Raw genomic sequence first — 15712 nt, 5'->3', positions numbered from 1 at the left:
TAAATTTTAAAAGGTAGTAAAATTATTTTCTTGGTTTTAAGGAATATGGGTGGATGCATATGTTCTCCAAGTTTCTGAAGATGAAATTCAAGGGGATCAAGGAAATAGAAGTGCCTCTAGTTTCTTGTAAAAGTCAAGTTTTCTTTGTTTGAATGAAGTCGATATTTGCTGTAGGTGGGAGGAACAGAATTATCAGGGAAACGAAGGATGAGGAGATCCTCATGGCATCCTAAGGGGGCAAGAATGACCTTCAATTGGGAAGGGGAATTTCCAGACATTTTGGAGGGTGCTCAGGTGGCCCCATCATTGATGCTGGGTGGTCAAAGCAGTCTTTTGTTGCCTTCCTTCAGAATCTCCTCTCTTGCTGGAGGCTCCCCCTCCATGGAGAGAGCCATGGTCATCCCACCGATTGTGCCATCTTTGCATGAAGGCTCTGGTGGGCAATGAGGTGTGCCCGCTGCTTGAAGCTCTTGTCACATTCACTGCAGCCAAAGGGACGCTCACCAGTATGCACTCGGCGGTGGTCTAGCAGGTAGGAGCGGAGAGAGAAGCTCTTGCCGCATTCAGTGCACTCATATGGCTTCTCACCCGTATGGATGCGCTGGTGGTCAGTGAGGTATGCACTTCTGCTGAAGCTCTTGCCACACTCGGTACAGGTGAAAGGTTTCTCACCCGTGTGGACACCCTGGTGACGAACAAGGTCTGAGGAACTGCGGAAACTCTTCTCACATTCCTGGCATTTGTGGGGCTTCTCGCCCGTGTGTGTACGCTGGTGCCGTGACAGGTCTGAGCCCCAACGGAAGCGTTTTCCACATTGCTGGCAGCTGTGGGGTTTCTCAGCTGCCAAATCTTGGAACTGTCTCCGGCGTGTGGGAGGGCGTCCTCTCCTCACCCCTATGGGGCGTTCTTGCCTCAGCTCTCGGTCAGGTCGATTCTCACTTTCCCAAACTTCACCTTCCTCAGTGTTCCAGGGCACCTCACCTCCAGATCTGCCAGGCAGTGGCTCTACTTCTTTCAAACTAGCCTGGTAGGAAGCTTTCTCATTCTGGCTCTTGATCCCCAAACCTAAGTGGAGAAACAGATCATCAGGCATTTCATCTGATATGAGAGGATAAATTAAACGACCTAACTTTAAGAAGAAATGAGGGAGTAAACTTATCAAATCATGCCAGGGCAAAGGACTGAAGAGACCATCTTGACTGCTCCTATCTACTTTATGACCAGTGTGAAATTTCCTTCACAACAAGAAAGCACTCACCCTTTCATATCATACCCACCCACCCTTCTAATGGAATCTGGAAAACCATGTGGAAAACTATATGGGCAAGAAGAAGCAGATGAAGACCCCACAGCTTTTGTGGAAGTGGGTGGGTAGTTATTTGTCTAAAAGGTTAGCCATAGTCATACTTCCTTTGCCACAGGCCAAACTGGGCGGAGTCACCACCTTAAAGTGACACAGGAGTTAACAGCCTGTAGAGCTCAGAGAACTGAACACATGAGAGATTCAACCATGAATGAAAACTAGTTCTTACCCAGAGAGACATTGCGGAAGTTCTCCCGTTTTATGTCCCAGAAGAGGTCCCTCTGAGCAGGATCAAGATACCCCCATTCCTCCCGAGAGAGATAAAAGGGCACATCTCCAAATGACACCGTTCCCTGAAACAGCGGGACAGTCTGGCTCAGTGCAAACTGACTTCATGACAATCTCACACCTCAGGTCTGAATTTATAGGGCTGGGATGTGACAAGGTCAAAAGACCACCCTCAACAACTGAATTTTAGATAGTGCTCTGAGCTGTGCAAAGAGTTTTACAAACACATCTAATTTGATTCTCATGACAACCTGTGATAACTACTGTCCACATTCTAGAAATGAAGAAAATAAAGCTTAGAAAAGAAGATTCTTGTCTATGATCACTTAGCTCATATGTACCAGAGGGTCTCTCCTGACTCCCCACCCAGCATGTTTGTTACTACACTATGCTATGAAGGGAGGGGAACAAATCTGAAGAATACAATGAAGTGGTATCCTAATCTAGGAGGACAAACTCCAGATTATGAAGAGACAGACACCCTCTGTCCCTGGGCCCTTTCTTACTGCTCCTTTCCTTAACTTGTCCTTCCTCAGCTTCTTTGCCTGCTGAATTCCTACTCATCTTTTAACCTGTGTATCACAGGCTCCTTTGGGCAGTTTTGGCAATCTGGGGAAGCCTTTGGACCCCTATTCAGAATGTTTTTAAATGCATAAAATAAAATGCAGAGAAAATCATCATATTAACATATAGTGATGAAAATATTTTAAAAAATATTTTAATATATTTAAAATATTTTTTAAAAGAAACGCAAAGTGTATGGACCCCAGCGAAGAATCCTTGTTATAAAGTCATCCCCTCTCCATTGATGACTTCAGAATCTCTATCTCTATTCCTGTTCTCTCTCCCTAAGTCCAACTCGTCTCCATCTGTCTATAAAAATGTCCGATTTCAAACATGCTGAAAATCCAAGTTATTGTTTTCTTCATAAAATGTATTCTTCCTTCTGACTTCACTACTCCTGTCAATAATAACATGATTCATCTAGTCATCTAGAGTTTTTGAAGTCTCGCATTTCCTTAGCTCTTATATCCAATTACTGATAAAGACTTACTGACTCTACCTCTGAAATATGTCTCACGTCTGCCTCCTTTCTACTTCCATTTCCATGACTTTAGGACTAATAAAGTAACTTCCTAACAGGTCTTCCTATCTCATCTAACTGGTCCTTCAGAACAATGCCAGAGTTATTTCCCTTAGGCAAAGATCTGCTCAAAAACCCTTCAATGGTTCTTAAATGCCACCAAATAATTATCAAATAAATGCTTTAATCAGGCATTTAGGAATCTTCAAAATCTGCTACCACCCCATTTTTACACTTTATATCTCATATTATTCTCTCTCCAGTCAAAACAAACTATTTGCTAGAAGCTCTTTATTATTTAGAAAATATTTTTAGACAATATTTTATTTTTAGAAAGTATTTTATTCTTTTCCCCAAAGACATGTAAAAATAATTTTAAACATTTGGTGACAGGTTTCAAGTGCCAAATTCTATCCCTCCCTCCCTGAGATGGTAAGCAATCTGATATAGATTATACATGTATAATCATGTAGAACATTTCTATATTAGTCATTTAGAGGGGGGGAAATGAAAAAAAGAGAGAGGGAGACAGAGGAAGACAGAGAAAGTATGCTTCAGTCTGTATTCAGACACCATCCGTTCTTTCTCTGGAGGTCGAAAGCTTTTTTCATCATGACTCCTTTGGAATTGTCTTGGATCATCATATTGCAAGAATAGCTAAGTCATTCACAGTCATTCATCATACAATATTGTTGCTATTGTGCCCTATGTTCTGCTTCTGCTCACTTCACTCTGTTTAAATTCATGTCAGTCTTTCCAATTTTTCTGAAGGTATCATGCTTGTCATTTCTTATGGCACAACAGTATTCCATTATAATCATATACCACAGCTGGTTCATCCATTCCCCAATGATGGGCATCCCCTCAATTTCCAATTATTAGCTACTACAAAAAGAGCTTCTATAAATATTTTGTACATATGGGTTCTTTTCCCTTTTTAAAAGAAAAAAATTCGAATTCTATCAAACATTTAAAGAACAGTTAATTCCAATATAGACTATTTTTGAAAATTGGGGAAGGAGTCCTCCCAAATTCTTTCTATGATACAAATATGGTATTGATACCTAAACCAGGAAGAGACAAAACAAACAAAATTATAGACCAATTTCTCTAATGAATATAGATGCAAAAATTTTAAATAAGATTTTAGCAAAACGAATACAGCATCTTATCACAAGAATAATACATTATGATCAGGTAGGATTCATACCTGGAATGCAGGGCTGGTTCAATATTAGGAAAACTCTTAGCATTATTGATCATTTCAACAACAAAACTAACAAACACCACATGATTATCTCAACAGATACAGAAAAAGCTTTCAGCAAAATACAACACCCATTCCTATTAAAAACACTGGAGAACATAGGAATAAAGGGAACTTTCCATAAAATAACAAATAGTATCTACCTAAAACCTTTAGCAAGCATTATATGCAATGGGGATAAGCTAGATGCATTTCCAATAAGATCAGGGGTGAAACAAGTTTGTCCATTATCACCACTATTACTCAATATGATACTAGAAAAGTTAGCTGTAGCTAGACAAGACAAAGAAACTGAAGGAATAAGAATAGGCAAAAAAGAAACTAAGTTATCACTCTTTGCAGATGATATGATGATATACTTAGAGAATCCCAGAGACTCAAGTAAAAAACTACTTGAAATAATAAACAACTTTGGCAAAGTTGCAGGGTACAAAATAAACCCGCACAAATCTTCTGCATTCCTATATATTAGCAACAAAGTACAACAGCAAGAGATAGAAAGAGAAATCCCATTTAAAGCTAGGGTAGATTCTACAAAATACTTGGGAGTTTACCTGCCAAAACAAATCCAGGAACTATATGAACACAATTACAAGATACTTTTTGGACAAATAAAGTCAGATTTAAGTAAGTGGAAAAACATCAGTTGCTCATGGGTAGGCCGAGCTAATATAATAAAAATGACAATTCTACCTAAATTAATTTACTTATTTAGTGTCATGCCAATTAAACTATCAGATAATTATTTTCTAGAGCTGGATAAAATAATATCAAAATTCATCTGGAAGAACAAAAGGTCCAGAGTATCAAAGGGACTAATGAAAAGAAGTGCTAGGGAAGGTGGCCTAACGCTACCACATCTCATATTGTACTATAAAGCAGCAATTATCAAAACCACTTGGTAGTGGCTAAGAAACAGAAGGGTAGACAAGTGGAATAGACTTGGCACTCAAGACACAGTAGGCAAGGAATATAGCAACCTCCTGTTTGATAAACCCAAGGACCCCAGCTTCTGGGATAAGAACTCACTGTTTGACAAAAATTGCTGGGAAAACTGGATAACAGTGTGGCAGAAAGTAGGCACAGACCTATGCCTGACACCGCAGACAAGAATAAAATCCAAATGGGTATACAATCTAGGTATAAAGATTGATACCATGGACAAACGAGAGGATCAAGGAATAGTGTATTTATCATATTTATGGAGAAGGGAAGAATTTTTTTCTAAAGAAGAGATAGAAAGCATAATGAAATGCAAGATGGATAATTTTGATCACATTAAACTGAGAAGTTTTTGCACAACCAAACCCAATGCAACCAAAATTCGGAGGGATGTAGTAAATTGGGAAAGAATTTTTATGGCTAAGCTCGGGGATAAAGGCCTCATTTCTAGAATATATAGAGAACTGACTCAAACATACAACTATACAAGTCATTCCCCAATTGATAAATGGTCAAAGGATATGAACAGGCAATTTTCAGAGGAAGAAATTAAAGATACCTATAATCATATGAAAAAATGCTCTAAATCACTTTTGATTAGAGAGATGCAAATCAAAACAACTCTGAGATACCACATCACACCTATAAGATTGACAAACATGACAGAACAGGAAAATGATAAATGTTGGAGAGGATGTGGGAGAGTTGGAACACTAATTCATTGTTGGTGGAGCTGTGAACTCATCCAACCATTCTGGAGAGTGGTTTGGAACTATGCCCAAAGGGCTACAAAAAATGTGCATACCCTTTGACCCAGCAATATCGCTACTAGGAATGTATCCCCAAGAGATCATAAAAAGGGGAAAGGGTCCCACATGTACAAAAACATTTATAGCAGCACTCTTTGTAGTTGCCAAAAACTGGAAATCAAGGGGATGCCCATCAATTGGAGAATGGCTGAAAAAATTATGGTATATGAATGTAATGGAGTACTATTGTGCCATAAGAAATGATGAACAAGAAGACTTCAGAGAGGCCTGGAAGAACTTATATGATCTGATGCTGAGTGAAAGGAGCAGAACCAGGAGAACTTTGTGTACAGCAACGACCACAGTGCGCGAGAGTTTTTTCTGGTAGACTTGGAACTTTGTAATAACGCAAGAACTTAAAAAAAAAAAGTTCCCAATAGTTTTCTAAGGCAAAATGCCTTCCACACTCAGAGAAAGAACTATGGAATTCATTCACAGAATGTAGCAGATCATGTTTGTGTTTGTGTGTGTGTGTGTGTGCACGCGCGCGTATGTATTATGTTTTGATTTGTTATATGATTTCTTCCATTTATTTTAGTTCATCTACATAGCATGACTATAGTAAAAACGTATTCAATAGGAAAGTATATGTAGATCCTATACAGAACTGTATGCCATCTTGGGGAGGAAGGGGATGGGGGGGTAAAAATCTAACTTTTATGATAGTGATTGTAGAATATTTTAAAAAATAAATAAAATAATTTTAAAAAATTCTTTGGGATATAGACCTAGCAGTGGTATTGCTGGATCAAAGGGTATGCATGGTTTTATAGCCCTTGGGGCAAAGTTTCAAATTGCTCTCCAGAATGGTTGGATCAGTTCACAATTTCACCATCAGTGCACTGGTGTCCCAGTTTTCCCACACCCACTCCAGCACTTACTAATTTCTTGTTTTGTCATATTACTCAAACTGATAGGAGTGAGGTGGTACTTCAGAGTTGTTTTACTTTGCATTTCTGTAATCCATAGTGATTTAAAGCATTTTTTCATAGCTAAATGCAAATAAGATAGCTTTATATCTATAAATAACTTGGATACACTATATCTGATATACTATATTTGTCTATCTTGATATACTTTGATTCTTGATATATATTTGATATACTGTACCCTAGATAGCTTTGATTTCTTTATTTGAAAACTGCCTCTTCATATCCTTTTGACCATTTATCAGTTGGGGAATGACTTGTATTCTTATAAATTTGACTCACTTCTCTATATAGTTGAGAAATGAGACCTTTACCAGAGATATTTGCTGTAACATTTCCCCTCCCACCCCCCAGTATTCTGCTGCCCTTCTAATTTTGGTTGCATTGGTTTTGTGAAAAAAAAAAAATTAACTTAGTGTAATCAACATTATCTATTTTACATTTTGTAATGTTCTCTATATCTTGTTTGGTCCTAAATTCTTCCCTTATTCATGGAGCTGACAGGTAAACTATTCTAAGCTCTCCTAATTTGTTTATGGTATTACCTTTTATGTCTAAATCATGTACCCATTTTGACGTTATCTTGGTAAATGGTGTAAGATGTTGATCTGTACCTCATTTCTACCACACTGTTTTCTAGTTTTTGTCCCAAAAGTTTGGCTCTTTGGATTTATCAAATACTAAACTAATATGATCATTTACTACAATGTACTGTGTGCCTAATCTGTTTTCACAATCCACCACTCTATTTCTTAGCCACTAACAGATTGTTTTAATGATTACTGCTTTGTAACACAGTTTGAAAGCTGTATGGTCAGACTACCTTCCTTTGTATTTTTATCCACTGATTCTTCCAAATGAATTTTGTTACTTTTTCTAGCTTTATAAAATAATTTTTTGGTGGTTTGACTTGGTATGGCACTGAATGAGATTAATTTAGGCAGAACTGTCATTTTTATTACATTGGCCCAGCCTTACATGAGCAATTAATATTTTCCCACTTTTTTTAGATCTGGCTTTATTTGTATTAGGAGAGTTTTATATAGTTCATGGGTTTGTATTGGCATGAAGACTCTCAAGTATTTTATATTGTCTGCAGTTGTTTGAAATAGAATTTCTCTATCTCTTGCTGTTAGACTTTATTGGTAATATATAGAAATGCTGGTTATTTATGTAGGTTTATTTTATATCCTGCAACTTTGCTAAAGTTGTTATTTAAAGCTATATTTTAGCCGATTCTCTAGGATTCTCTAAGTATACCTTCATATCATCTGCAAAGACTGATAGTTTTGTTTTCTCATTGTCTATTCTAATTCCTTCAAATTCTTTTTTCCCCTTTTCACTCTATAGCTAGCAATGTCTAGAAAAATATTGGATAATAACGGTGATAATAGGCATCCTTGCTTCACCCCTGATATTACTGGGAAAGCTTTTTAGTTCATCTCATTACAAATAATGTTCGCTGATGGTTTTAGAGAAATATCACTTAGCATTTTAAGAAAAGTTCCGTTTATACCTAGTGTTTTCAATAGGAATAAATACAGTATTTGGTTAAAGGCTTTTTCATCATCTATTGAGATAATCATGATTTCTGTTGATTTTATTGTTGATATGGTCAATTATGCTGCCAGTTTTCCTAATACTGAACCAGTCCTGCATTCCTTGAATAATTCCCACCTGGCCATAGTGTAATTGCTTCATTTCTTTGCTAGTATTTTATTTAAATTTTTAGCATCAATATTCATTAGGGAAATTGGTCTATAGTTTTCTTTCTGGTTCAGATATCAGCATCATATTTGTGGTATAAAAGGAATTTGGTAGGACTTCACCTATTTTTCCAAATGGATTACATATTATTGGGATTAATTGTTCTTTAAGTGTTTGGTAGAATTCACTTGTGAATTCATCTGGCCCTGGAAACTTTTTCTTAGGGAGTTCATTGATGGCTTGTTCAACTCCTTTTTCTAAGACAGGGTTATTTAGGTATTCTGTTTCTTCTTCTGTTAATTTGGGCAGTTTACATTTTTGTAACTATTATCCATTTCACCTTGATTGTCAGATTTATTGGCATATAATTGGGCAAAATAGGTCCTAATAATTATTTTAATTTCTTCTTCATTGGTGGTGAATCTACCCCTTCCATTTTTGATACTAGTGATTTGGTTTTCTTCTTTCCTTTTTTAAATCAAATTAACCAATGGTTAACAATTGATAATAGATATTTTTACTGGAGGGTATTTTACTATTTTACTGGGAGTTTTTTTTTTAACATAAAAACAAATTTTAGGTTTTTTAAAATTAATTCAAGAGTTTTCCTGCTTTCAATTTTATTAACTCTCCTTTGAGTTTTAGGATTTCCAATTTGGTGTTTAACTGGAGATTTTTAATTTGTCCTCTTTCTAGTTTTTTTAGTGGTATGCCTGATTCATTGATCTGCTCATTCTTTATTTTACTGTTGTAAGCATTTAAAGATATAAAATTTCCCCTAAATACTACTTTGGAAACATCTCATAGATTTTGCTATGTTGTCTCATTACTGTCATTCTCTTTAATGATCCTACCTATTCTTTAAAGCTAAACTCAAGAGCTGGAGCTGAAGAGGAAGCCCGATGTGGATTTCTGGACTCATGATCGGTCCTCATTGCAATCAAGAAACACCTATATTTGACCCAAGTCTATTGAAAGAGGTGGATTGGAGTCAGAATACTGCAATATTTTCTCCAATCTTTTCCCCTACACACCCAGGAGATGGTTTGGTTTTGAGATATTACAGATCTAAACAGGGGATTTTTAAGGCTCTTGGCCAGCTGAGAGAAACTGAAGTGGTCACCCCTGAGCAATTTAAGAGATCATTTGAGCATATGAGGAAATCAGAAAATTATTTTGTTAGAGTTGTAGAAGATGTCACTACAGGGCAGATTGTTACTACAACTACCCTGATAACAGAACATAAACACACATACATGTGCAAAGAGAAAGGAACAGAAGATGTTATTCCAAGAATGAATGGAGAAGAAAGCAACGAGAAAACCGAGAAAACCGGGTCAACTCTAATTAAAAGAGTTGAACTGTTACAAAATTACCTGAGTGTTTTCCACAAACAATGTTGCTTTCTATAAAGTCTAGATATATTGTATCTGAAGACAACTGCATGTATCCCATGTTTCTAAAGTAATGATAACAAAAATCATTTTAAGAATGGAAGCAAAGAAGCTTATTGCTACTAGGTTACTCTTTTGGAAAATTAAAATATTTTATTCCTACAAAAACAGTGACACTGCCCCTGCCCGTCAAAAAAAATATTGGACAAACATTTTAGTCCATAAGTTTGGAATAGTGTTAGAAGACTAATTTGGATTGGTGAGGCATGCCGTGATATTAGACTTTAGAGGAATGTTATGAAGGGGATGACTTTTAATCAAAGGAGTTTATTCTTGTATTATATTTTTCTAAGGCTGTGTTTTGTTTCTTTGTAGTCAAAGTACAAAATATATTTTTACTATCTGTACTTCTTATTCAAAAGAAATAGCATGTGTTAGAGAATATACTTTAGTATACAAAAATTATTAGACAACTAGTTTCTTTAGTTATAATCAAATACTTATATTGACATGGGTTTAATTGCAGGCTAACTTAATATTAAACTAGCTATTGTAACTTACTAAAATACAGAAACATTTTGGGAGGCTAATGATAGTATTGGCAAATACCAGATTATGGCTTTATAAAAACCTTCCACTTGAAGTTTAAAAAAAAAAAAGTTAAACTCAAATGTCACCTCCTCCATGAAATCTATCCTCATGGCCTAATTTGGCATTCATCTCTCCTCCCCTTAGACTTTCCTTGAACTTCTTCGACTACTATTTTTGTCATTATTAATAGTAGTTCTTATCATATCCTATCATTACTAGATTGTAATCTTCATGAGGTAGGCGCAATGTCTCAAACTTCATATCTCCCCGAATACCTCGCAAAGGGCTCTATACTCAATAGGCATTTCAAAGTCAAGGGCTATTCTCAGAACATAAGAGTAATGTCATATCATGTCATGTCATATCAGTCTGTCAAAGTCCTAAGGTATGCATAACTCACATGGATCCCAGAGGAAAAGAAAGCATCCACCATCTCTCTGGTGGTCCCCTCCTTTAGAAGGGCAGGAAGTCGGGAAGCAGGTTGAGCTGTGGACAAAGAAGGAAACCATTAGGGAAATTAAATCAAGCCTAGAACTACAGCCCTCTCCAGGGCTCACACCCTCCCTCTATAGCACCTGGAGCTCTGTGGGGTCCATGAATGGCTCTGACGTACACCCATACCATCTGTAACATGGCCTAGAGATTTAATAGAATACTGACTCTATACTTAGAAGCATTAAAGTAACTACATTCAGTCCTTTTTTGACCCTATAGGACCCTCTGATGATATTACCTTCATTCAGAGAACAGGAAAAAAAGTGTATCCCTCAAGCAATCTGCCCTTCTCCCCTGCCCAAGTTGTACCAATTAATCTCTACAGCCCCTTTCCTACAGGGATGGAGTCTGACTTACAGCCATGGCTCCTCTGTTCCTGGGATTCTGTTCCTGGGCTTTGGCTCCATGTCCCTTCCTCTTGAGACACCCCCTTGGCCTGGGTCTCTCCCTGTGCCAGTGGGAGGCCTGAGGAGTTCCGAACTCCTCCCTGAGTCTCCATCTCCTCTGAGGGCTCTTCCTGTCCATGCACAACATATATGCCCATGAGTGCAAGGTCCAAAATCAGGGAGTCTAAGTTAAAATCCCCAAAATAAAACACAAGGTACACCCATCAGGGATACAAAGAAAGGGGAATGAAGAAACAAATCATCTGCTTCCTGGCGGCATAAAACAATGTGAAATGACACGCTATGCTCCCACAGTTAGAAACCAATGACAAGCAAAAAGCACTGACTAGAACTAGACCCAGCCCCAGCAGCTTAGAATCAAAAGGAACCTTGAGCTTCTCTACAGTTTCCCCAATAGGTACTCAAACGAGCCTCTGCTTGAAGTCTAACAGTGACAGAACTGTCTGTTGCCCAAACTGGCATATATCATGGCTGGACAGCTCTAATGCCTGCAAAGCTCTTCCTTTTACTGAGGACAGTTCTGCCTCTTTTAACCTCTGCTCTTGGTTCAAGTTCTGCCTAATGTGGCCAAGCAGAACAACACTAATCCTTCTTCCACATACAGCTCTTCAGATGTATGAAAACATCAGTGTCTTCTCTTATTGTCAAGAGGTATTATGGCATTTTTGTCAATGATCCTTACTGAGAAACAACATATTGTAATGGAAAGAGCATTGGACATGGATTCAAGTTACAGCACTACTAATTTTTGGCTGTATGAACTTTGGGTCTATACAACTGTTACTCTCTGGGTCTCAGTTTCCTATTCTATAAAATGGGAATAAGAATACTTGTACAACTTAGCTCTTAATGTGTTTAAAAGTACTTTGTAAACCGTAAAATGCTATAGAAATGTGAGCTATTGGAATTGTTTTTGTTCTGCAACCCTATCATACACTCTTTTGAACAAAGCCACTTAAGAATACCAGACTAGAGTCCAAGGTGGGCATGTGTAGTTGTAAGCCAAGGGGCAAAGAACAATATTTCCCTCTCCAAGCTTCTCAGTTCCTCCACTCTCTCTTTGCTCAGGTAGCGCCCACCAGCTCACCTGCTGCAGTGGGTTTCTGGGCTGTTTCTGCAGGTTCTCCACCATGGCTACAGCTTCCTCCCCACTTGCCGGGTATCGATTCCTTACCCAGCCCTGGATGCCCCCCGGCAGGACAGTCAGGAACTGCTCCAGCACCAGCAGCTCCAGAATCTGCTCTTTTGTTCGAGTTTCTGGCCTCAGCCACCGACAACAGAGCTCCCACAACTGACTGAAAGCTTCATGAGGCCCATTCGCCTCTCTGTAATGGAACTGCCTAAAGCGCTGACGGAAGATCTCAGAGTCGGTGTCCTCCTTGGGTCGAGGAGTTTCCTGCTCCCAGGAGGAATCCTCTTCTACCTTTACTATCAGGAGTCCCTCTGCTTCCACTGAGGCTTGGACCTGCGTGCCTGGAATTGTAGCCATCGCCACACTCTAGGTCACAATATCGACTTAATTCTGACTTGTGCTCTGAACACTGACACTTGTGTTTCTGGGCACTGGACACTTGTATTTCCCGAGACAACAATGTCTTGCTTCTGGGCACCTGTGAGAGAACTTCTCCTAAGAAAAGAAAAAAGAAGAATCAGAGTAATAGCTGATATTATCACACAAAAAACTCAGCCTCATTCATCTGATCCCAAGTCAGGGCCTTAGGAATAAAGAAATACTTCTGTCAAGAACCAACTCAGGTATTCCCTCCACCACAAAGCCTTTCCTGATGCCCCCAGTGGAAAATTATATATTCCTCTTCAAATTTCTCCTATACTGCCTTGCATTATAGTTATCTGTACACATGACACATGACTCATCCCACCTCTTATGTTGTGAAATACTAGTGAACAGAGCTTTGTATCCTCAGTGCTTAGCAAAGGGCTTCATGGTACCTATAAGTGTTTACTAAATGTTTGTTGAATTGAATTGAAACTTTGTAAGCTCAAGGGACCTTGGCCACCACTGCAGTTAACCTGAGAAGACTGGGGACAGAAAGAATGTTATCTTCAAATCTCTCATGGAATATCAAGTCAAAAAAGAAAGTATGTGTAGTTCCAAGGGTTCATAGATTTGAACTGCTAAGGTCCTCTGCAGTCAAGTTCAATTACCTTAGTTATGGATAAAGAAAGTAAATCCCAGAGACATTGTAACTTGTTTAAAGTTACACAGGTAGAAAGTAGAAGAACCAGAATTCAAACCCAATTTGGGTAAGGATCAAGATCAATGAAAAGAATGGTAACAATAGTTCACATTAACACAGTACTTTGAGATGTACAAAGTCCTTTCTTCAAATCAATGACAGCAGTGGTTTGCTGGAGCCAGTTTGTACCAGCTCTCAAGCCGGTTCTTAAATTTTTAGTATGAGCAGTTACACGTTGGAAATTGGCAAATGCCAATTAAGGTTTGAATTATCTTGCTGATTGTCTGGACTGAAGAAAGTAATAGAGAAAATGTTAAGAATGCGGATTAAACTTAAAATGTGCCATATGTACTTTTTTTTTTTGGAGAGAGCCAGTTCGTTTGTAAGCCAGATTTAAGTTCCACACATACAATAAATATTCTAACAAACAGAGCTATCCAACAAGTGAATGTGGTGTCTTTAAGGTAATGAGTTTGCTATCCCAATCTGGATGATAGCTGCTGCTGCTGCTGCTTTAAAGAGTGGATTCCTGCATCAAGTGGAAAGATAACCTGAAAAAGCCTTCCAAATCTAAGATTCCACAGCTTTTAGTTACAAAACATTTAGTCTCAGTGTTTTTCTTCAAACATAATAAAAAAGCAAAGGAGGTAGGATCCCACCTGCATAGAAAAGAAGGGATCCACAAAGCAGGTGCAAGACTGTTTCTATCAGAATCTTCTTCTGGGTTCAACACTGGGTAAGGCAAAAGGGTCCCAACCAATCTACCTCCTTTCCAAGTGGGAAAGAAAATTTCCTGAAGGCCCCAGAAAACAGGCCAAAGTATACCTGTCATCATATGTGATGACTCTGCAAGAGTATCTGGAGAGGAAGCCTGTTACATCGAAAGAGTACAAGACTTGGAGTCAGGACACCAGGGTCTGAATTACATCTCTAAAATTTGCTTACCTATCTCTCTGGGCAAATCATTTCACCTCTCCAAATCTTAATTCAATTCAACAAATATTTATTAAATCTTTACTGTTTGTAAGGCCTGTGGTACAGAGATATAAAGCATAGTCAATGTTTTTAAGGAGTTAACAATTCAATAGGGAGATATAAGACCAAGGCAGATGGCTGTAAATGACACGTATATATATATACACGTATATATATATACATATACATATATACATATACATATATAACTACACTCACACATATATTCTTTCGTGTGTGTGCGTATTCTATTAGGGGAGGGAATTCAACATATACACAGAGAAATAGATAAACACACCTAATTTTAAAAAATAGAGGGTACTGAGGGGAAGGGACTATCAGCAAAGGCTCGCCATAGGAGGTGGCACAGAAGCCAAGCCTTGAACAAAGATGGGGGTTCCAAGAAGTGGAGGTGACGGGGAATACATTTCAGAGATGGGAGACAAAGGCACAAAGGCAGAGATAGAATGTTGAGTTGGGGAAAAGAGAGGGAAGAGAATAAGCCTTTATTAAGTACCTGTTTGCCAGGCAAAGTGCTAAACCAGAGTTCCAGGAACAGAGAGTAATAATGTACAGTAGCATCTCACTATAACACCAGGAAGAACCTGCTAAGCACAAAAAGGCAGATAGGGTGCAAGGAGGAATTCATCGAAGGAAGGCTCTCTTCCAAACCTTAGGTTCCATACTTGTATAACAGGAATGATACTTGCACCGGGAAAGACTTCAATTTGTTACTGGACCGTAGCCTGCAGGAGGGCACAGACTGTGTACAAAGCCAAAAACTTTTTATCTGCTTAGCGCCTACCGCAATATCAGGTGCTTCATCGGTGTTGAACGAAGAAAATGCAACAGCTTATTTGACCTCACCGACATGGGTAAAATGGGTACGATGTTAATGCCTGCCCTACCTCACTCAGAGACGGGGGAAGCTGTCTCCGTGAAAGCGCTGCAGGCAGGTGCGCTGTCCTCGTTACTCCGATCCTTCCCGCAGTCGCGGCTCGGGGCCCCTCGGTCCGCCCGCTGGTCAAGGGGCGGCGCCTGGGCATCCGTCTTCGCCCAGGCGCCATCCGTCGGGGTCCCCATTGCGTCCCCTCGGGCTCTGCCCAGCGGCTCAGGGATCGAAAACCAAACGACATCAACCGCTCACCGGGACCCTGCCAGTCCCCGGGGCTACGCGGGTGGCAGGGACCGGCACTGGCCTACTCGGGACACTGCGGAGGGCTCTCGGAGGCGGGCACGGGGGGGACGCAGAGCCGCCCCGGCCCCGCGTGGATGCCGCGCCTCCGGGGACACCCACCGCCAGCTGCTGTAGAAGCGGCCGCT

General features: G+C 39.2%; 1 protein-coding gene across 1 annotated transcript; it reads right to left on the bottom strand.

Moving 5' to 3' along the window:
* Positions 1-15432, bottom strand: ZNF213 (zinc finger protein 213). Its single transcript, XM_072634839.1, has 6 exons — positions 15298-15432; positions 12304-12843; positions 11167-11326; positions 10715-10800; positions 1533-1656; positions 1-1065 (listed from the first exon to the last, which is right to left on the bottom strand). The coding sequence occupies exons 2-6, from the start codon at positions 12703-12705 to the stop codon at positions 398-400; spliced, it is 1440 nt and encodes a 479-aa protein (XP_072490940.1). The 5' UTR covers positions 12706-12843; positions 15298-15432; the 3' UTR covers positions 1-397.
* Between the last annotated feature and the right edge of the window lie 280 nt (positions 15433-15712).

Source organism: Notamacropus eugenii, chromosome 1 (genome assembly GCF_028372415.1).
Source record: "Notamacropus eugenii isolate mMacEug1 chromosome 1, mMacEug1.pri_v2, whole genome shotgun sequence".
Lineage (NCBI taxonomy): Eukaryota > Metazoa > Chordata > Mammalia > Diprotodontia > Macropodidae > Notamacropus > Notamacropus eugenii.
This window is presented reverse-complemented; position numbering and strand designations above follow the sequence as displayed.

What these genes read in the sequence shown, in the direction of transcription:
- ZNF213 (XM_072634839.1), bottom strand. Translation starts at nt 12,705, where the DNA reads ATGGCTACAATTCCAGGCACGCAGGTCCAAGCCTCAGTGGAAGCAGAG. An exon ending in CCAGAAACCCACTGCAGCAG is followed by an intron (nt 11,327 to 12,303) that starts GTGAGCTGGTGG and finishes GTGCATGGACAG; the next exon opens with GAAGAGCCCTCAGAGGAGAT. An exon ending in TCTTTTCCTCTGGGATCCAT is followed by an intron (nt 1,657 to 10,714) that starts GTGAGTTATGCA and finishes CCGCTGTTTCAG; the next exon opens with GGAACGGTGTCATTTGGAGA.